The 23,845-nt window shown below is 43.9% G+C and overlaps 2 protein-coding genes across 3 annotated transcripts in view; one reads left to right on the forward strand and one right to left on the reverse strand.

The window, feature by feature from the left end:
• NBR1 (NBR1 autophagy cargo receptor) overlaps positions 1–8,724 on the reverse strand; it is a 128,050-nt gene extending 119,326 nt beyond the window's left edge. For both annotated transcript variants that reach the window (XM_040331224.1, XM_040331223.1), the window contains exons 1-2: positions 8,573–8,724; positions 1,765–1,876 (exon numbers count right to left, since the gene is read on the reverse strand). In XM_040331224.1, coding sequence (XP_040187158.1) covers positions 1,765–1,876; positions 8,573–8,604 — 144 coding nt within the window. In that variant the 5' untranslated portion in view covers positions 8,605–8,724. The remainder of the gene's footprint in view (positions 1–1,764; positions 1,877–8,572) is intronic.
• Positions 8,725–15,211: 6,487 nt separating this feature from the next.
• BRCA1 (BRCA1 DNA repair associated) overlaps positions 15,212–23,845 on the forward strand; it is a 290,350-nt gene continuing 281,716 nt past the window's right edge. Inside the window, exons 1-2 of the mRNA XM_040331227.1 lie at positions 15,212–15,330; positions 23,559–23,657. Of these exons, the coding sequence (XP_040187161.1) occupies positions 23,578–23,657 (80 nt within the window). The 5' untranslated portion in view covers positions 15,212–15,330; positions 23,559–23,577. The remainder of the gene's footprint in view (positions 15,331–23,558; positions 23,658–23,845) is intronic.

Genomic DNA, 23,845 nt, shown 5'->3' on the forward strand with positions numbered 1-23,845 from the left:
GCGATGGGGGAGCAGAAAAGAACTGTCAAAAGACCTGCGTAATAAGGTAATGGGACTTTATAAAGATGGAAATTGGATATAAAATATGCAATGCCAGTCAGTACTGTTCAATCATTTATTTATTAAGAAGTAGAAAAATTCAGGGATCTTTGATACCAAGCCAAGATCAGGTAGACCAAAAAAGATTTTAGCCACAACTGCCAGAAGAATTGTTTGGGATACAAAGAAAAACTCCACAGGTAACCTCAGGAGAAATACAGGCTACTGGAAAAAGAAGGGGTGGTTGTTTCAAGGAGCACAATACAATACTTGAACAAAAATGAGCTGCATTGTTAAGTTGACAGAAAGAAGCTTTTACTGTGTCAATGTCACAAAAAAGTGTAGTTATAATATGCCTTGGCACGCATCACAGCTTCTAGCAAACTGTAATCTTTAGTGAAGGCTCCTTTCTGCAGGAAGTGAACCTTTAATTGCCATTTGAACCTGTGTATGTATCATTGGGTGTGTCTGTACCAAGGCCAAACATTGTAAACGTTTAATCCGGGCCATTTGGGCAATTTATATTATTATTATGATTTACAAAAGAGCCAAAATGTGATAAATATATTTTTATTTTACATTTGTTCAGTTACTTCCTGTTTTCCAGGCCTAGGCAAATAATGTCATACATCCCAATAGTCTTCAGGAGGGGAGGAAGGATTTTCTCAGCTAAGCACACCCTCTTGCCTGCATACCTGAGCCAAGATGGAATCCAGGAAGCAAATGTTACAGATGAATCATCTACCCCAAGGGCTGGTTCACAACGAAACGCTATGTGCGTTCCTGTCGATACAAATACGATCCAGGTGCAGTGCAATTTCAAATCATGCCAGACTGCACCAAAAAGTAGTGCATGCACTACTGTAAAGAAAAAAAAAAACACACACACACACACACACACACACACACACACACACACACACACAGCGTTTGCAACCATGCACATGATGTAAAAGAAAACGTCATTTATCAGACCCGGCCACCTTGTATTGCTCCGTGGTCCAGTTTGGATGCTCACATGCCCAGGTGCTTTTGGGTGTGGACACGAGCTAGCATTGGAACCCTGACAGGTGTGCAGCTATGCAGCCCCATACACAACAAACTGCGACACAATGGGTGTTCTGACAGATTTCTATGAGGACCAGAATTAACTTTTTTCATCAATATGAGCAACAGTAGCTTTATCTGATCAGACTACAGAAGCCAGCCTTCTCTGCCCACATGCATCAATGAGCCTTGTCCGCCCACGACCCTGTCGCCAGATTTCCTTCCTTGGACCAGTTTTGGTAGGTCCCGTCACTGCAGACCGAGAACATCCCACAAAAGCAGCCGTTTTGGAGATGCTCTAACTCAGTCGTCCAGTCATTAAAACTTGGCCCTTTGTCCATGTTGCTCAAATCCTTTTGCTTGCCCATTTTTTTCCTGCTTTCAACACACTGACATCAGGAACAACTTGCTCACTTGTTTACTTGCTGCCTAATATATCCCACCCACTTTCAGATGCCATTGTAATGAGATAATCAAGGTCATTCACTTAACCGGTTAGTTGTCATAATGTTATGGCGGATCAGTGTATATTCCTTGACAGACAATCTAATCACATTTCAGTATGAAGGAGGAGAGATTTAAATCATCATGTTAGTCATTGGGATAATATTAGTTACTTGTCATGACCTTCAGAAAAGAATGACGCTGTGTATAAGATATGCAGAAAACAAAGCTCACCATTGCCTCCACGTCGGCCCAAGTTGTCTTTTCACAATCTGACACAAGGAAGCTTTGCGTCTCTCCCTTGCAGCTCACACATAAGTTGACTGGAGGTTCCATGTTTCTGGATCTATAAAAAAAAAAAAAAACACAGGTAAGTGAATGCTCATAAAGTGGATGAAAGAGCGAACAGTGGGCCAGACACTTAGATAGTGGTCTGATATCAGACGTATAGTCAATCTAACCAGCTGCAAAAAAACAAAAAAAAACATTCCCTGATTTTGTATCACGTTGTTAAAATGTGTCCACTAATCAAAGTCACAATACTGGTATATATTCACCCCCTACAGCCCATTATTCCAGATGACAGTATGATTTACTCTTAAATGACACTACTACACAACCCACCCTACTAGGTGCCCATTCACACCATTCCAGTGCAGTGAATCATGTCACCACACGTGTTACCGCAAGCATGGTAGATGCATTAAAGCGTTGTAGTGCTCTTCATTCTGAATGCAACCCAATACTAAGACAACACAGCTGAAAGCCATATGCAATGCAGTGCAACACAACACATGGTTTGTGCCAACAGCAACTAGGTCAATATTTTCACTGTCATTGCATTTTCTTCACATTTTCTATTCACAGGTTGGATTTATTATGTTCCTTATCAATATACTATTGCACATTATTATGATTGGCAGCGCAGCAGTTTTGGCACATACAACACATGGTAAAGCACTACAGTGTGATGTGCACTGCATTGCCAAATGTCTCCCCCCCGCCCTTTACATTTTAGTTCAATGCCAGACCATTCGGTTAAACCCATTGCACGTTATCGCATAAAAAAAAAAAAAACACACACAACATCCTTTGGCACAACACACCAGGACATCAAGATCTGCTTGGCCCTAATACGGATTACAAGGCTCCCCAGAAGCCGATAATGCCACTTGTTAAATGGATTGTTGGGACCTGTTACAATCAAAGACAACTCTTATGCCGCGACACACGGACCGTTTTTCGGGTTGTAAAAATAAAAATTTTATGGTCTAGAAAAAAACAACGTTTTTTTCAACCCGATCGTTAAAACGGCCTTGCCTACACACGATCGTGAAAAAAAAAATGCTCTAGCAAAGTGCGGGGACATACAACACGTACAACGGCACGATAAAGGGAAAGTTCTATTCGGATGGCGCCACCCTTTGGGCGGCTTTTGCTCATTTCGTGTTAGTAAAAGACGATTCGCGCTTTTTAGTCTGTTAAAGCGTGATGAATGTGCGATCTCCATTACAAACGCTAGTTTTACCAGAACGAGTGCTCCCGTCTCAAAACTTGCTTCTGAGCATGCATGTTTTTTTTCACGTCGTTAAAGCCCACACACGACCATTTTTTACGACGTTAAAAATGACAACGTTAAAAATGTCGTGAAAAGTTAGAGCATGTTCTAAATTTTTAATGCCCATTTTTTACATCGTGAAAAATGCTCTGGAGCCCACACACGAAAATTTTTAATGACATTAAAAAAAAACGTAATTTTTTTACAACAACTCGAAAAACGGTCGTGTGTACGCGGCATTATACTCTATCATTCTTGGTAACTAGTGTAGATCCTTGTAGTCCCTGTAGCAAAATGACATTGCTTGTCACCGATCCAAATCCTACATTGCAGATCAAGGCTCTGTTCACACTAGCGCAACTTGTCACACGACTGTGTCCAAGCACAGTCACAGCCCATTGATTTCAATGGCACCCAGTCTGATCTATGATTCCTAAATTTGCAGCAACTTTGAAAACGTCCCTGCACCACTTTGCCGTACATACCGTTTTATCTATATTTTCACCGCTGTTTCCGTGTATGTAATCCTGCGGGACTGGGCATTCCTATTCACATGCTAATTGGATTGACATGCTTCCCACCGGCGCATACAGCGCGTCACGAGTTGCCGAAAGAAGCCGAACGTCGGTGCGCAGGCGCCGTATAGAGCCAACTCGCAGTCCGGCTTCTTTCGGCAACTTGTGACGCGCTGTATGCGCCGGTGGGAAGCATGTCAATCAATTAGCATGTGAATAGGAACGCCCAGTCCCGCAGGATTACATACCCGGAAGCCGCGGTGAAAATATAGATAAAACGGTATGTACGGCAAGAAATTAAAAAAGGTCAGCATAATGTCATGGGAAAGTAGACAGTAAATAAATAAAATTCACTTAAAAACCTTAAATAGAAAGAAATTGACAGCAAACAACTCATTGGATATTAAAGGCCGCGGATGTTTATTATTGGTTTTAATAATAAATAAACTATTGGGTAAACAATAAATTAAGATAGTAACAAATATATATATAACTTTAGCAAGCCTAGCCACTACGGCTCAGGCTGCAAAAATTACCCAAACCAACTTACACAAAGTTGTAAAAAACTTTATTTATTATAAATTATAATCTTAAAATTAAAGCTTGTCCCCCTTTGCAAGACGCAAAGGTGACCCAACCACATAACAACAGCCGCGACATAATAAAACATAATAAAAACAGGGGGGGGGGGGGGGGGCACCACAGTTCTTCTGTCCTCTGAAGCGACTGAGCCCTCTCCAACGGAACCCGCTTTATATAGCCCTAACTCCTGCCAGATCTATCTAGTTTGAACCTAATTTGCGCGGGCTTTTCCCTGGGCCAGAGAGATGACCTGAATTTGAACCTGTATTTTGAGCGGGCTTTCACAGGTCACAGAGAGGTCACTATACCTTATCCCCTCAGACCTGTGAGCCCGCCAAAAACTCCCTGAGAGCAACAGGGAGGAAAAGGGGGGCTAGAGGCTGCCATTCCCCTTTTCCTTTCATTCTCACAACTCGGCTCAATGTAATGTTAGAATTTTTTTTTAGGGTGAACCCTGGCTTTAATGCTCTAGATTGAGACAAGTACACACTATAGAAGGATATGCTGTGTTCATATTCACGTCTGAGGTTTACAACCACCTTAAAGTGAAGTTCCACCCAAAAGTGACTTAAGTGGAAGTTCTCCTCTCCCCCCTCCCGCCATGTAATCTTCTGGAACACATAAACAGAAGATTGCCCGGCCATTCAGGTGGCGCATCGTGACTTGTGCAAGCGCACCCCCTGTGAAGACGCAAGCTGTCACAGCTGGGTGCTTACACTAGTGATGCCGGCGCCAAGGAGAGAAGCGAGGCTTCGGGTGGCCGCATCGCTGGATCCTAGGACAGGTGAGTGTATGTTTATTAAAACAGAAAGTGCTGGATCTCTCCTTTCAAGTCAATGCTGACATTTATACTATAAATCAGCAGCCAAACACTGTGGCAAACATTATTTGTAGTTAGTACTTCAAGCCTTGCAGTACTGGGCTCTTTGGTTTGAATCCCAGCCTGGACACTGTCTGCATGGAGTTTGCATGTTCTGCCTGTGCTTGTGAGAGTTTGCTTCCACACTCCAAAGACATGCTGGTAGATTAAATGGCTCCAGGATAATTTGTCCCTAGTGTATGTATGTGAGATACACAGATCCTAAGCTTCCTGAGGGCAGGGACTGATGTGAATAATGATGGTGCAATATAAATACCTGTAATACCATCAAATGAAACTACCATTGTTCCAATAGCAGATACTCCCCTTTCCTTTGCTCTACCGCTGCCAAAAGCTGCTATGTCTAAAGCTACAAGTTGCTCAGCTCATGTCATAGCCAATATAGGGCTATGGACGCTGCCTCAATGGTATTGGTTCTGTTACATGGAGTGAGTCACATGCTCCTCCTTACCCGGAAGTACCAGGTATTTTCTTTGCTCCCAGCAGCTAAATGAAATGCTAGCAGAATGGAAGGAGGAGAGTATGTGTTGTTGGGGTTAAGTCTTTAGAGGAAACCCGTTGCCTTGCCAAATCATGGCTTTGTGAATGAGAATTATGTCTTGATTTTTGAATTGGTGATGGAAGTGATAATACGTATACACTGGGGGGGAAGTTACTAAAACTGGAACATGCATCCGCTATGCGAAATGTAAACAGAGCCTGAAGGCCCGTACACACAATACGAAAATCGGAAGTTAAATTTCGTCCTATGAACGATCTGCCGATATTCGGATTGTTAGTACGGTGATTTCGACAGCCGATTACGTTTTTTCGCACGACAAAAGCTGGATGTGCACACTTTAACATTTTTTGTCGTACATGAACTTAACGTCTGCTTTTCATTTAATTAGTATGGTTTTCGGACAAAAAAAAAATAAAAAAATTGGAAGAGCAAGAATGCGCATGCTCAGAAACGAAAGAATACATACAAAACTATTTAACGCGTTACGTCACTTCTGAAGTTGAATTCTGTCGTCCAAAAATCTGATCCTGTGTACGAGGCTTAAAGTTCCACCAGAAAAATAAGTCAGCAGGCACAAATACTGCAGTTGCTGACTTTTAATATTAGGACACTAACCTGCCCAATGCGCCTGCGGTGTCGGCACCCCAAGCTGATCTGTGCCTCGGCTCTTGGGTGGAGGCATCACCATCTTGGGTGTGGCTTAATTTCCTGGTATCCTACTGCACATGCGCGAGTCGCACTGCGCTATCTCACTGGTCCCTGTCTTCTGGGACCTGTGTGTCTCCCAGAAGACAGTGGGAGGTTAGGGGCCAGACATGGTGTAGATATCCGCGGCTACTGCAAATACCTGCTTAGACGGGTATCTGCTCCCCCCTCCCCCGAAAAGGTGCCAAATGTGACACCGGAGGGGGAGGATTCTGAAAAACGTAAGTTCCATTTTTGGGTGGAATGCCGCTTTAACAAAAGCCTCTTTTACTGCTCTCTGCCTCCTCTACTCTCCACTTTCGTTTTTTTCCTGCCAATAATGGACTTCCTGTTAGGCTACATTCGCAGGGCGTCTTTTGAAAGCTGCATGCGGATAGCATCAGCCGCTGAGCACGTACACTGTAATAAGCTGCTGTTCGCCGCTGCAGCTTTTTGTGCCTGTTCATGCAGCTGGCGATCACCCGTGGCAACAGTGGCTGGACGCACTTTCTGCTATCGGAACGCAGCTGTAAATCCCAGCCAGCAGAAGGGATTAGTAGAATCCCACCGCTGGTATTCACTGCATGTCAAAATGTGTGAATAGAACCCAACAGGATGTTAGATCACAGCAGAAAAAAAAAGGAAAATGGAGATTTTAGAGGAGGCAGAGAGCAAGAGATGGTACTTTGGTTTTGAAGTGGTTAAAAGAAGCAAATTGTGTTCAATTCTAATATTCTTAACTTGCAGACACTTTCACCATTCAGTGCAGTCGCACTTTGAATGACAATAGCGCAGTCATGCAACATTGGAAAATTACATTGTTTCCTTTTTTTTGGGACAGATAGAACTTTCTTTTGGCGATATTTATTTACTACTAAGGTTTTAAAAAAAAAAAAAAATTTCTTAGTTCCTGTAATAAAATTTAGCAAAAAAAGTAATTCTTTACTGATTTGCGCTGATGAGGCTGCACTGATCCGTGTAAAGAATGTACTGAGAGCCTTGCCGGTTATCGGCTCTCCTTTCCTCGCACAGACACAGGGTGTGAGGAAAGGACTGTTGATCATCAGCAAGGCTCTCACCACATTCTTCCATCAGTGCAGCTTCATCAGCGCACATCAGTGAAGAATTACTTTTTTGATTGGACACAGCTGATCACATGGTAAATGGCTGCTGTCATTGGCCCTTTACCATGATCTGTGATCAGCTGTATCCAAAACATCAGTCACAGAACGCACCCTCCTCCAGGGGGGTGAGGTTCTGAGAGGAGGTCCTCCCAGAACTAGAGATGGGCTTGATCCCGCCAAAAAGCCGACACTGCACATGGCTAATGAAAGGCAGTGGGACATTTCACGGTTTGGAGGTACACATACCGGGAAATGTCTCGCTGCCTGGGATTAGCCATGTGCCATCCGGCTTTCTGGCGCAAAATTCAAACACGCCTGAGCCCATCTCTACTAGAGAGCTGCTCTTTTGGCTATAGCGTGGTACTGAAGTGGTTAACCTAGAGTTTAGTGTCACTTTAACTCTGCATTCACACCTTTGCATGGGCGATATGCGGCGACATAAAATAGGCGTTTTGTCCCACGATTTGCGGCGAAAAAACGCGTCGTTTTTGAGCCTTGTTTTTTGCTGGAGGGGTGATTTTAACATTGTCGGCTATGCCCGAACGCCGAAGCCGCCCGAAAAAAAGGGTTCGGGACTTGTTTTGAGCTTCAGGCGTTCGGCGTGGAGATGTGAACCATCTCCATAGCCGACAATGTAAAATCACCCCTCCAGCGTATTGCAGGCTGCAATAGCGGCGGGCGTGAAAACGCCTAGGTGTGAATGCACACTAAAGCAGAACTAAACCCTCCTATCATTTTCAGCCTTGGTTTGATCTGCAACTGCCATGGTGCTGTACGTGTGATCAGTTATGACACCAGCCATTGGATGGCTTGACAGTTTGATTGAGAGCACATTTTGGGAATGTAACAGTTTTTTTGTATGATTACGTTTGTCCCCATTACACAGCTGAGTGTATATAATAAAAGGGCACAGCACAATCAGATTGTATAGTGTGTGGCCGTTTAACACTATAATATTGCTTCCAGGTAATCCATACAAAGCTTACAAATACAACAAAAGAAATTAAATTCTGTGTTGTCTGATCTTGTATGGATTTAGATAAAAGTCATGGCAGACAATCTGGAGCTATATCTGCATACATAGGATGATGATGTCACAGGTGAACAGTACAACTTGAAGAAAACGTATTGTGATGACATCTTCCCTTATATACACACGTATATAAAACACACACAGCCACTAATCATAATCACTACCTGGTGCAGTCAGTGGTCCCAGAATCCAGCATGCCCCAAATCAAGCAGCGGATCCCCCAACTCCAGCTGCTGCAGGTCTACGGCCTCCTTCAGCGCAGATTATTACCTACACAACATGGCGAGTTGACGTCTACAGACACCAAAGCGACCTCCTGATTGGCCGATGCCCATGTCACTCATCCATCACAAGCAGCTGATAGGAGGAGAGGCGGGGCTTGTAGGACAACACAGTCATCCCCTTGTTCCTTCCTGTAAACACGGGGGCGTGGCGCCATACAAGACATGACGTCTTATCAGAGCACATGACGTAACGTCAGACAGCGGGCACGTAGGAAAACCGTGATCATGACATAGGGAGAGGGAGACAAATGGGCTAATACCTTTATGTAGAGTTGTGGTGTTGTACTTATGGTGGGTACTGGAACCATCAGTGGACAATGGCTTGTATAAAAAAAATCCCCATGTATTCAATCTGATTATACAATCTCCCTTAGATCTACCATTGATGATACAAGGGCCTGCTTGATTGGATACAATTTATATTATTTAAAGTGGTTGTAAACATTCATTTTTTTTTTATAAAAATAATAAACATGCCTATATTTACCTACTCTCTGCAATAGTAATGCACATAGCAACGCCAATCCTTTTTTTCTAGGGTCCCCCGCCGATGCTTTAAGCCCCTCCTCTTCATCGGGTGCCCCCAAGGAAAGCCGCTTTCCCTGGGGGCACCCATAAGGGCTCACTCCCGAGTCCCACTACTGCGTCCATAAACACAGATAGCGGGACTCGGCCCCCGCTCCCGTGTCACAGCTTTTGATTGACAGCAGTGGGAGTCAATGGCGTATGAATCTGTCCAATGAGGAGAGACACAGTGGCTGGAGCCGCTGCACTCATGCACTTCACTGGATCATATATGGCTCAGGTAAGAAAAAGGGGGGTCTGGGGGAGCTGCAGCACAGAAGGATTTTCACCTCAAAGCAGAACTCCGAGATTTTCAGAAAATCCCCCATTAGTACACCCCACCCCCCCCACACACACACACACGCACAAAACACTAAACAGTTATTACATTAAGATATGACTGATTGAATTTTCAGGAAGTCAGCTCTGTGATTGTGTTAGAACAGTGATTGCATAATATCCTCTTCTCTCTCTAATGCCGCGTACACACGACCATTTTTTCGGGTTGTGTGGGCTTCAAAGCATTTTTCACGATCTAAAAAATGGGCATTTAAAATTTCGAACATGCTCTATTTTTCCCCAACGTTTTTAAGGTTGTAAAAAATGGTCGCGTGTGGGCTTTAACGACGTGAAAAAAACGCGCATGCTCAGAAGCAAGTTATGAGACGGAAGCGATCGTTCTGGTAAAACTAGCGTTCATAATGGAGTAAGCACATTCATCACGATCGTGTGTAGGCAAGGCCGTTTTAATGATCGGGTTGAAAAAAACATTGTTTTTTCTAGACCCTTAAAAATGTAATTTTTTAGAACCCGAAAAACAGTCGTGTGTACGCAGCATAAGATCGTTTTTACACAGAGGCGTTGCTTTACTGTTGTTTTTGCTGAGGTATTTGGGCCACTAGTGGGGCGCTTTTAATCGCTAGCGGCCGAAAAAGGGTTCAATCCACCGCCAGAACGGAATGTCAGGGACCACAAGTGTTGAATGTCAGGGACCACTAGAGCCAAATGTCAGGGACCACCAGAGCCGAATGTCAGTCCCAAAAACAAAAAGAAAAAATGCGCCTACTAAGTGCAGTATGTCTGATAATATGGAATTTATTAATTCATTAAAACAGCCAAATGGCTACTCACTAAAAAGTAGTACAAAATGCGCTCATAAAAAGGGGAAGTGTAGTCACTGTAGACCGTCAGCCGATGATGGTGGCTTCTCTGGTGAAGATATTGTTGGTTGCTGTCCAGGAAAGAAGCGAGGCAGAGCACTGCGGGAACAGCGAATCCCGGAAGTACCTGTTCGGCTGCGTGCCTTCGGCCTGGAGCGCACACGGCTCTTGACGACAGGAAGTGACGTCAGACAGGGGCACCAGAGCTGAATGTCAGGGACCACCACAGCCGAATGTCTGGGACCACCAGAGTGGTATGTCAGGGACCACAAGTGCTGAATGTCAGGGACCACAAGTGCTGAATGTCAGGGACCACCAGGGCCAAATGTCAGGGACCACCAGAGCTGAATGTCAGGGACTACCAGAGCCACATGTCAGTCCCGCCAGTGCCTCATATCAGTCCTTCATGTCAGTCCCACCAGTGCAGAGAGGGGATTATTATCAGTATAGATACCCTTTAAATGTTGTTGAATACATTCTAGGAGCACCTCCACGCCATTTTTTAGCAGCCTATCACAGAGCTCAGAAGAACATGGATGTTAAAGGTGGTGAAGGTAGGAGATCATCAACAAGGACATGGAAAAAAAATTTGGCCGGAGTTCTGCTTTAATCGCCAGTACTCTTCATTCCACCGTGACTCACCTGGTCTTTATTTTCTGCCCTGCTGGGTATTTAAACTGCCTGGATCAGATCTCCTGTGCTTTCGCCTGGTCAACATATCCGGAAACTCTCTGCTGTGTTTTCCTGTTAAAGACTTTTGCTGGCTGACTTCCCTTGTGGTTTCTGGTCCTGTTTATTGCCTCTACCACACTGATTGCTGTTTGACTGGCTTGTTTCGACTACCCGCTCTGGTAACTGAACCCTGGCTATGTTTTGAATATGTTTATACTATTTTACCATTTTATTGAAAAGTGTGATTTTTTACTGCACTTCTTTCTCAGTCTGATTCATGGTTCCTGACAGATGGTGGTGGGATTTTTGATCTGAAGAGATCTCTCTTTGTTTGAAAAATATGCCATTTTGAAATATTTTTGTGAGGACATGATATTCTCAGCTTTGCACAGGCACAATGCCAGGTGTTCTTTTGTCTATTGTAGGTCACAACTATTCTGTCAAGATGGCAAAAACTGTATTTCAGGCTCATGAATGGAGAGACATATCTGCGATGGTGAGCCACCAAAATCCACAATCGCACAAAGTGGAACATGTGCCACATGAGCAGCTTTTTGCCTCTTTACACATGTAAAAGCCTTTGCCTCTCCAAAGAATTTGAGGAACATCATTCCCCTCAGGATGTCTTCTTGAATGGATACCTGCAACAGTTCCTGTACAGTAATCTAGTGAGCGGAGGTGCTCACATAATCTGTAACTCGGCCAACAACTGATATAGCAGACATTCTTTCAACTCGTATCAGACTACACTATCGGTAGGTGGTATCAGCTCTGGAGAGGGTACAGTGGATAATGGGATTGGCACTGGAGAAGGTGCAGTGGATGATGGGATCGCACTGGAGAGGGTGCAGTGGATGATGGGATCGGCACTGGAGAGGGTGCAGTGGATGATGGGATCGCACTGGAGAGGGTGCAGTGGATGATGGGATCGCACTGGAGAGGATGCAGTGGATGATGGGATCGGCACTGGAGAGGGTGCAGTGGATGATGGGATCGCACTGGAGAGGGTGCAGTGGATGATGGGATCGCACTGGAGAGGGTGCAGTGGATGATGGGATCGCACTGGAGAGGGTGCAGTGGATGATGGGATCGCACTGGAGAGGGTGCAGTGGATGATGGGATCGCACTGGAGAGGGTGCAGTGGATGATGGGATCACCCTGGAGAGGGTGCAGTGGATGCCTGCACCTGCATAAGATTTTGTCTGTAATAGAAATAACATATTAATAAACTGAAAATAAAATATATGTCATACAACATTCTCAGTGTGCACATTTGTAGACTTAAACATTAAAATCTACCTTACTATCCTCTGTTAACCACTTCAGCCCCGGACCATTTTGTTGCCAAATGACCAGGCCACTTTTTGCGATTCGGCACTGCGTCGCTTTAACTGACCATTGCGCGGTCGTGCGACGTGGCTCCCAAACAAAATTGGCGTCCTTTTTTTCCCACAAATAGAGCTTTCTTTTGGTGGTATTTGATCACCTCTGCGGTTTTTATTTTTTGACCTATAAACAAAAATAGAGCGACAATTTTGAAAAAAATGCAATATTTTTTACTTTTTGCTATAATAAATATCCCCAAAAAATATATAAAAAAAAAACAATGGGGTAGATCCACATAGAATTGGATCCGCGCAGCGTATCAGAGATACGCTACGCCGCCGTACCTTACTTGGCGTTCTTTCGAATCCTCAAAGATTTTGCCCTGTAAGTTACGGCGGCGTAGTGTATTTCTGGCGGCGGAATTCAAATCGGCGATTAGGGGGCAGGTTTCATTTAAATGAAGCGCGTCCCTGCGCCGAATGAACTGCGCATGCGTCGTCCCGAAATTTCCCGCCGTGCATTGCGCTAAATGACGTCGCTAGGACGTCATTTTTTTAACTTAGACGTGAGTTATGTCCATCCCGATTCACGGACGACTTACGCAAAAAAAAAGAAAATTCAAATTTCGACGTGGGAACGACGGCCATACTTAACATGGCAAGTCTATCTATACGCCGCAAAATACCAGCTTTAACTATACGCCGGAAAAAGCCGACTACAGACGACGTAAGAGAATGCGACGGCCGCGCGTACGTTCGTGAATCGACGGAAAAAGCTAATTTGCATACCTGACGCGGAAAACGACGAGAACTCCACCCAGCGGACGCCGAAGTATTGCATCTACGATCCGAAGGCGTACGAAGCCGTACGCCTGTCGGATCGAACTCAGATGCCGTCGTATCTTGGTTTGAGGATTCAAACTAAAGATACGACGCGGGTAATTTGAAAGTACGCCGGTGTATCAGTAGATATGCCGGCGTACTCGCTCTGAGGATCTGGCCCATTATTTTTTTTTAGTTTAGGCCGATACGTATTCTTCTACATATTTTTGGAAAAAAAAATCTCAATAAGCGTTTATTGATCCGTTTGTGCAAAAGTTACAGGGGCAGATCCACGTACATCGGCGCATATTTGTGTTGGGCGTAGCGTATCTAAGATACACTACGCCGCCGTAACTTACTTTTTTTTTTTAATCCTCAAAGAAAGCGTGCCGTAAGTTACGGCGGCGTAGTGTATCTTTGGCGGCGTAAGGGCGCACAATTCAAATCGATGTGATGGGGGCGTGTTTTATGTAAATACATTGTGACCCGACGCGGGAACAACGGCCATACTTAACATTGAGTACGCCTCATATAGCAGGGGTAACTATACGGCGGAAAAAAACTGAACGCATACGACATAAAAAAATGCACCTACGATCCGACGGCGTACTAAGACGTACGCCAGTCGGATCGAGCCCAGATGCAGTCGTATCTTGTTTTGTAGATACAAAACAAAGATATGACGCGGGAAATTTGAAATTACGCGGCGTATCAATAGATACGCCGGCGTAATTCTTTAGTGGATCTGCCCCACAGCGTCTACAAAATAGAGGATAGTTTTATGGCATTTTTATCAATATATTATTTTTTTACTAGTAATGGCGGCGATCAGTGATTTTTATCGTGACTGTGACATTATATCGGACACTTTTGACACCATTTTGGGACCATTGTAATTTTTACAGCAATCAGTGCTATAAAAATGCACTGACTGATTACTGTAAAGATTACACTGGCAGTGAAGGGGTTAACCACTAGGTGGCGCTGTAGGGGTTAAGTGTTCCCTAAGAAGTGATTCTTACTGTAGGGGGGCTTGGCTACACGTGACTGATCGTTGTTCCTGATGACAAGGAACACGATCAGTGACAATGTCACTAGGCAGAACGAATTCTGTGCCTATAATAAGGCTTACCTGTAGGTAAAATGAATATCTCCTAAAACGTGCACCAAGATATTCATCCTGCATGCAGCCGCTGACGTCAGCAGTGCATGCCCAATGAAGGTCCGGTGAATCGTTCCGGAAACGGAGGACTCCCGACCACGATTGACGCCATTGCTGCTCATAGCGCCAGAGCCAGTGCCCCCGGAAGAAACGGCTAGGCAACATGTCAGTCCTCTCACTGCTGACCGGGTCAGGCTGCGGGAGCTTCGCTCTAAGGTAAGTATTTCATAATGTGCTAGTATGCGACGCATACTAGCACATTATGCCATTGTTTTGCAGGGTGTTTTTTTTCAGTTTACTACCGCTTTAAGCAGATCACTTAAACAGAAAGTACAAAACCTACCAAAAATATTGTGTATTTCTGCAAATCCCAGGCTCAATAAATAAGAACAACAGAATGGCTCAGTATCTGCTGCAGACTGCAGTTACTAGAGCTCTACTCTACACAATAATCATGTGACCTCCACTTCCTGTAGTATTGTCTATTTGTTGGTTGTTATATTAAAGTTTTGTTACATTAAAGTTCATTTAAACAAAAGAAAAGGGTTATTTTCTTGTGAAAAAAAAAAAAAACATAAGAAAAGGTGTAGTTGTGGAGGGCACGTGTTTCCTGGTGACAGTGAAGCTCCAGCTACATAAATAAATAATAAATAAAAAAGGAGTGGAGGCCACATGCTTCCTGTCTACGGTGGAGCTCCACTCTGCAGCCAGACCCCTCGCACAAAACCCGGAAGTCAAAAAAAGCCTTGCCATAGGCTAGTGCATTGGATGGGGGCGTATAGTTTTTTTCTGTCATCAAAGGGCGACTATGCTGCAGACATTCTATTGGGCGAAGGGCAGTCCGGAGCTTACCTGTTGCTAGGATACGGGAGGGCACTGGGCGGTACGATGAGAATAGCGCGCGAGTGTTGAAAGAGCGGGATCTGTGTTCAGGTACTGGGGATCATGATAGTGGGGATCCGAGCACTGAGGGTCGGGGTGTCCTCACATCTTTCCTCCGTTTTTCTGTAACTATTCCGATACTGATTATCTGAGGGAGCTTCCCTACATGGCACCCCACCCCCATCATAGAACATTACAGCTCTCAGTCTGTATGTGTATGAATAATGAGCATTTTCCTCTTTATCCACTTCACCCCCTGACCATTTGGCTGGCCAAAGACCAGAGCACTTTTTGCTTTTTGGCACTGCGTCGCTTTAACTGACAATTGCGCCGTTGTGCAACTTTGCTCCTAAACAATATTTACGTCCTTTTTTCCCCCCACAGATAGAGCTTTCTTTTGTTGGTATTTGATCATCTGTGCGGTTTTTATTTTTTTGCGCTATAAACAAAAATAGAGCGACAATTTTGAAAAAAAAGCAATATCTTTTACTTTTTGCTATAATAAATATCCCCCAAAACTATTAAAAAACAAAAAATGTTCACAGTTTAGGCCGATATGTATTCTACATATGTTTGGTAAAAAAAATCGCAATAAGTGTATATTGATTGGTTTGCGCAAAAGTTATAGCGTCTACAAAATAGGGGATAGTTTTATGCCATTTTTATTAAAAATATATATATATATATATATATATATATATATATATATATATATATATATATTTTTACCAGTAATGACGGTGATCAGCGATTTTTATCATGACTGCGACATTATGTCGGACACTTTTGACACATTTTTGGGACCATTGTCATTTTTACAGCGATCAGTGTTATAAAAATGCACTGATTACTGTGAAAATGACACTGGCAGTGAAGGGGTTAACCACTAGGTGACGCTGAAGGGGTTAAGTGTTTCCTAGGGAGTTTTTTCTGACTGTAGGGGAGATGGGCTATGTTTGACGCGACATTGATCACCGCTTCCGATTACAGGAAGCAGTTTACACTGTCCTGTCACTAGAAAGAATAGGGAAATGCTTGTTCACATTAGCATTTCCCAGTTCTTCCCCACCGTGAGACGATAGCGGGTATCCCTGCGGACATCGAGTCCGCAGTTGGGCACGCGCGTCCACAATGCTAATTCTTAAAGGGGACATATAGATACGTCCTTCTGCCTGCCTGTGCAATGGTCAGGAAGCAGTTATGATTGTTCTGCCTTATATACAGATACCAGGCCGTCTCAATCACTGTAATTGATCTCTATGACACACAGTGGTGGGGACCATATTGGGGGGGTCTAGCTCATCACAGGCTGTCATTAGAATTAAAGTAGAACTAAAGGCAATCGTTTTTATTCCAATTAGTTTTTGCCATCCGCGTCCCACTGGGGAGTTTTCCCTTCACTTCCTGTCCCACAACCAAAACAGGAAGTGAAAGAAAATCCTCCACAGTGAGGGAATTCCTGGGTGTCACCAGAACTAGTGTCCCCATTGGAAGATTTCTCCTCTATTATTGTTCTGGTATCTGCTCAGAATTTGGGATTACCTTTTACTTTTAGTGATAATAGTAAATGGGACAAATAGAGAGGGGCTATCTCCCTAATGGGGGGCACTGATGTTCTAATCACTATCCACTCCATCCAAAACAAACAAACAAAAATTGTCTTTAGTTATACTTTATAATAATACATTTTATAATAACAACAACATAAAGCAGAACCTAATGTTGCATTCATTTTGGCATTCTACGGTAAGGAGCCGTTTAGGAAGAGGCAGACTCGCAGTAATTATTAAATGGGTTTCACTAAGGCCCCTTTCACATTGAGGGGTTTTTCAGGCGGTACAGCGCTAAAAATAGCGCTGCTATACCGCCTGAAAAACTCCTGCCCAGCTACCTCAGTGTGAAAGCCAGAGGGCTTTCACACTGAGGCGTTGCGCTGGCGGGAGACAAAAAAATCTCCTGTCAGCAGCATCTTTGGAGCGGTGAGAGGAGCGGCGTGTATACCGCTCCTTCCCATTGAAAACAATGGGAAACCGCGGCAATACCGCCCGCAATGCGCCTCTATAGAGGCGCATTGCGGGCGGTATTAACCCTTGATCGGCCGCTAGCGGGGGGTTAATACCGCACCGCTAGCGGCCGATTCCCGCAGCAATCTCGGCAGTGTAGCGCCGCTATTTTTAGCGGCGATATACCGCCACCGCGGCTACAGGTCCAATGTGAAAGGGGCCTTACTCAGGTCCCTTTCACATAGGCTTTCCAATCAGGTCCACCTGTCAGTTTTTCAGGCGGACCTGATCGGAAGCTCCATTCACCTCTATAGAGTGATGACATGTCTGCCGATATCTGATCCGATTCTGTCCATCCAGACAGATGGTGAACATAGGCGGTCCATTTTCATCTTATATCCCCATGAAGGTCAGCGGGACTCTGACAGGTCCGTCTCAACACAGTGAGCGGAGACGGACCCGTCATCCGCCTGCTCAGTGGATCAATCCCCCGCTGAGCAAAGCGGTGTCCGTCTGGTATACTTGCCGTGTGAAAGAGCCCTTAGACCCCATTTACACTTAACTACTCTAAAAAAAAAAAGCTGGCAGAAATATGCAACTCACTTGTGCTGCTTAATGGCACCCCGAATGCAGTGCAGTTTTTGTGTTTGTGACGGCAAAACACGTTCTGAAAAAACGCTCCACGCTCAAAAAGGTTTTGAAGCTGTTCTTTGCTGTGTTTGTAGCACATAGGGCTGCCCTAAAGGTTTCAATCCAATCTTTCCAGCTAAGTGAAGATTGAATAGGGCCTTAGAGCTAAATGAACTTGCAGAGCTCATTTACACTTGTGCGCAACTCAGCGTTTTTTTTGCACTACGTAGACATCAATCGCCACAAAGACACGCACCAATTGTTTCCTATGTTCACACTGGAATGCAGTCTTTGGATGAGCTGCGAGGTGGCACACAAGTCACAAAATGCTACCGTACGTGATGTTGCAATAAAGTAAATGGTGCTGTGCTTTTAAGGGCAGGGCCCATTCAGACATACACCTGGTGGGCAGTAAGGCTGCATGCAAATCTGAGTGTTCCGTGAACTCATGCAGTTGTATGGTATGGCATGGTATGTCAGTTGAAGATTTTTTTTTATTAATTTTTTAAAATATTTTATTTAATCAAAGGGCATGGTACAGTGACGTACATCTCACACTATACAATCATAATACACCAATCAACACATTAGCGTATATAATATAATTGGGTACTAACATTTATACGTAAAGTTGATCCAGGGTAAATCCGATTGCCTCTCGGGGGATCAGGAAGTAATTTTTTCCACTTCTGTAGCAAATTGGATCATGCTTTGCTGGTTTTTTTTCCTTCCTCTGGATCAACTGTGGGTATAGAATTGCGTATATGGGATTGTACGATATTTTTTATTTTATTTATTTATTTATTTTATGGTTGAACTGGATGGACTTGTCCTTTTTCAACCTGACTAACTATGTATATTACATGGTATAAAACGTTATACAACCATAGTTGCCACACATGTATTAGCAACCTCAAAGGTCATTCAGGTTATACACATAGGTCCTTACCCGAACCCTACTACACCCCACTAAAGTACGCCCCTCTGACCAGCCCAAATCCATTTTTATTGTAAAAAAGATAAAGAATATAATAACATTTAAGGGACAACCTGCCCTAGAAAGTAAAATCGACATAACGACAACAAAAGAAGAATAAAACAAGAGGAAAAGGGGGGGGGGGGGGTAGATACCCATTCCAGGGCGTCTAAAACCGTTGGCAGGGGAGATGTAGGCACCAACTCAGGGTAGAAAAAGAGACTTCCCTTCCTCTGAAACTTTAAATATATTCCATTGGGCCCAAGTTTCTAAGTAGTTCTCATATGGATTTTGAGCAGATAGTACCAAATCCTCCATCCTATTCACCGCTTCAATCCGGGTAAGCCATACCGAGATTGTTAGAGGTCACGTGTCTCTCCACTGCCATGCAATGCACAATCTAGCATCAGTTGAAGATTTTTTACCTTAAAGTGGTAAAAAAAAAAATATTAAAAGCCAACAGCTACAAATACTGCAGCTGCTGACTTGTAATATATGGACACTTACCTGTCCAGGGCGCCCGCAATGTCGGCAGCCAAAGCTGATTAGTCTCTCGGCTGCTGCCGTCGCCATCCTCGGTGAGGAAATCAGGAAGTGAAGCCTTTTGAGGCTTCACTTCCTTTTTCCCTACTGCGCATGCGTGAGTCTCGCTGCGCGTCCTCACTGGTCCCTGCTGTCTTCTGGGACCTGTGTGTCTCTCAGAAGACAGCGGGGGAGGACAGAGTAGGCGCAGAATGTGGCGGAGGTCACCTTGATCACAGCAGTGACCTATGCCCGGAAGTGGGAGCAAATACCTGTATTGCACAGGCATCTGCTCCCTCCTCCCCTCTGAAAGGTGGCAAATGTGACACCAGAAGGGAAGAGGATTCCAAAAAGTGGAACTTTTTTGGGGGAACTCCACTTTAAAGCAGAGTTCTGCCTGCAAACAAAAATTAAGTCTTTTAAAATAAGGACAGGGCCCCCATGATTTCCTCACCCGAAGCCGACCTGTCCCTCGGCTTCGGGTTGAGGCTCCAGCATCTTAAGTAAGTAGTTTCCCTACTGCGCATGTGCGAGTCGCGCTGAGCATTCTGACTGGTCCTTGCTGTCTTCTGGGACCTGTGTGTCTCCCAGAAGACAGCGGGGGGGGGGGGCTGGACATTGCATAGATCGTCGTGGATTCTGCAGCGATCCCGGAAGTGGGAGCAAATATCTGTCTTAGACAGGTATCTGCTCCCCCCAGCCCCCCTGAAAGGTGCCAAATGTGAGGGAGGAGGAACTGGATAAGCGGAAGTTCCATTTCTGTGTGGAACTCACTTTAATGCATAAAATGTATTAACGTAAAAAAAAAAAAAATGTTGGCCTTTAGAACCACTTTAAATTGCCTGTCACATTTAGCAGGTGGCACTGCCATTGAACACAACTCGTTCAAGTGCATGCGGCTGCTCTGCAACCACGTTCAATGCACATGGTTTTGACGCAGTTGTTTGGCATTATCAGAGTTAAATAACATATCACCGCCTTACCCTCTGCCACAAGTCTCTTAAAAGCAATCCACCGCTGATTGCTTTTCAGAGGGGCAGCAAGGGCTGTGGCACATATGAATGAGCACTACCCACTGCTGGCCAGAAGTGACTTATCTGGATAGTGTGAACTGATCCTTATTGTTCTACTAAAATATGTGATTGACTACTTTGTGCATGGCTTTCTTTTTATAATTGTAAAGTGACAAGGTCATTTAAGTTTGAGAACTGTCACGTGACATGGCAGGTAATGTAATTCCTTCCCGTAAAGAGCCAACATCAGCTGACACCTGGTATGTTGTGTTACATATAACTTGTCATCTTCCCATTAAGATCTTGAAAGCGCCTGTACAGCGATAGGAAGTTCTCTAAACCTCCCCTACCATCCCTATTTACTCAATCATAAACAAATTCCTTCTTTACACGTTCTGTGAACAAATTCTAGCTTTAAATGACTGTGACGTCCTCTTTTTTTTTTTTTTTTTTTTCAGAAGGGCTTTTTAATTTTTCAGCTTCTGCAGTGATTACAAGGGAATTCTCAGCTCCCATGTCACCTCTTTAGTCCCCCGAACAGCCAGGTTTACAGAGTGCTCTACTGGAGAGGGGCAGCAGTTTTGTTATTTATTCGAAATGAACACGGAACGAGTTGGCCAACCCAAGTCACCACCTGTGCACCCCCCCCCCCCCCCCCCACACTCACAGCCGTCTACACACGACTAGGTTTACAGAGCCGCCCTTTTCTTTGCCTTTATCTCCAACTTGCTATGCCTGTGCTGATTAGATCTGTTGCTGTGCTTATTTGCACTTATTGAAGTACAGTGCTGAGAGCGCTCCCTGTATTGGCAGTCAGTTTTTTCCCCAGCAAGCCTTGTAGATCTGACAGGGGAGTTCTCCTCTTCCCTGTCATTGTTCATACAGCCACAGTGAACTGAGCACAAGAACTGTAGACACAGCTCCTTGGGCTGTAACGGGCACTACCCTGTCAGATCTGCAGGATTTTGCTGGGGCAAAAGAGTGCCAATCCAGGGTGCACTGTACTTCAGTCGGTGCATTACTAACAAAAAACACAGCAACAGAACTAAACAGCAGGAGCACAGTAAGTTGGAGGGAGAGAATTTTCGTGTCAGGCAACTGGTTCTATGTTTATTTTGAATGAATAACTCCACCAGCCCTGTACCTCTAAGTGCAGGGCTGCCAGTTATTTATTTCAAATACAATATGGTGAGCATGTGATTATACAGCTGATGGTGTGCAGGGAGAAGCAGTGTAACTATGGACACCTGATGCTAGTCTCTGCCTACTGCAGAGTCATTTATATTGAGCTGCTGAAGAGGAAGTTATGGGATTGGTGTAGGAGTGCAACGGATCAAAAAACTCACGGATCGGATCGATCCTCGGATCAGGAGTCACGGATCGGATCATTTTCGGATCAGCGCAAAAAAAAAAAAAGGGTGTTTTCATTGGTCCAATTTTTTATATATATATATATATACATATATACACACATACATTTCAGGGGTGGATTAAAGAGGAAGCAGGTGAGGCTGTTTGGGACTTGTTAAAAGTACAATCTTGATGTTTTTACAGCTATATATAATATCTGTAAAAACATCAAGATTGTACTTTTAACAAGTCCCAAACAGTCTCACCTGCTTCCTCTTTAATCCACCCCTGAAATGTGCTTCTTCCCCCCCCCCCCCCCTCCTCTCACACTAGTGCTTCTCTGCTAATATTCCCTCTCCATGTCGGCTTGCCAGAGCCCAGTGCACAGCGTGTCACGCTGGGCTCTGGCAAGCAGACTGGGTGGAGCAAGATGGCCGCTGCTCCGGAGCTAGGCCGAAGCCGGGGACTTGCCTAGGCTCCGGAGCGCTCCGCGGATCGAGGGGTGACGATCTGTTGCACCCCTAGATTGGTGTCTGACTGGTCATTCTAAAAGGAAATGGGTTGGTTGCTTTATATCAGTTGTATAACAGCTGTTCTTGAAGGCTGCTGCACACAGAAGGTTTATTTTAATATATTGTGACAGGAAGTCGGGTAAATCTGTGGGTGTTGTCACAGACGGGAGATACATTTCTGCCTTGTTTAGACAATACACCAATTATTATTAGGTGTCGGCTGCAGAAGTAGCCAGAAAGATTAGGGTGTTGGAAAACTTCATCTGTTCAGAATGAGGCAATTAAGGCCTCTATAAGTAATCCACAGGATTACTACTGATTGCTGCATCCTGAGGCTTTTTGAGTGAAGCAGAGCAGTGATCAGAAATACTTCTGAAGAGGTGAGGTGCTGTTGATTTTTCTGTGTGATAAAAATCAAAAAGACTATTTGTTTTTCTGCTGTATGACCAGCAGTGTCTGCTCAGCAGTAGGCTGTGCTAGACTCCATAGATAGGTTCCTGTGTGGTGAAGGTAGACACCCCAAGTGGCCAGGGTTTATTTTATGTTTGATTTTGTGTATGCTGTTTTGATGCTTGCACTTGTTTCCAGCAAGATGGAAGAATAAACCAAAATCTTTGCTTTCAACCGTCTTCGGCGGTTTCTCTGTATAATTCAGTGTGTAGTGAACCCATCCAGGGGGTCACACACCCCGCTACCGATGTTAACCCCTTACAATATAGAATGCATTAGGATAAAATAAAACTTCTGACTTTACAATCACTTTAAGATAACTGGAGACAAGAGTTTGGTTTAATGGATCGTATGCATGTGTAAAAAGGAAAAAATATATTTTTTTAATAAAGAATATTTGAACTAAAAACTTGATGGTCCAGTCTTTATTCGACCCGACTAACAATGTAGCTAATTAACTCAGAATCCTGAGAAAATCGGAATGTTATGTGAGTGGAACATGTCATTTGTTTTTCTTTTTTGAGTTACACAAACACCGTACTCCGGATTCTATACGCCTAATGACATTTTTACTTTTCTAACAGCTTTCAAAAAATAACAAATGGGTGTTATTGAAATGGAAAGGTAGTTATATAAAAAAAATGGCTTGTGTAGAATTTGTTACTTTTTTTGACAAATGTGGTGTTAAATGTTAGTTGATTGTGGAAACAAACTGTGGAGTCCTTTAAATATTTTAAAATGTCAGAGTTACACTAAGTATTTTACTATTCCGCAAATATTGACCAATATGTGCATTCTTTTTTTTTTTTTTTTTTTTTGTAAGAGAGAGGGCGGGAGAGAGAATGACTTGTGAAACTCAACACGTTGAAGATATTCAGGATGTCCTGTCTGTCATGCAGAAGACTTTGGAGTGTCCCATATGGTAAGTTAAGGTGACCCCTTTGAACTGTTTTCTTATCTTTCCAATGCAGACATGTCAAATCTAATTGTTTGTAGGTAAAGTGCTGATTTGTAATGAACATGCAAATATTTATTATATTTGGGCAATTAGTCTATTCAAGCACACGAACAGTACATTATGAACATGGGAGCAAAACGTCATAATACAGA

This window comes from Rana temporaria, chromosome 12 (genome assembly GCF_905171775.1).
Source record: "Rana temporaria chromosome 12, aRanTem1.1, whole genome shotgun sequence".
Classification (NCBI taxonomy): domain Eukaryota; kingdom Metazoa; phylum Chordata; class Amphibia; order Anura; family Ranidae; genus Rana; species Rana temporaria.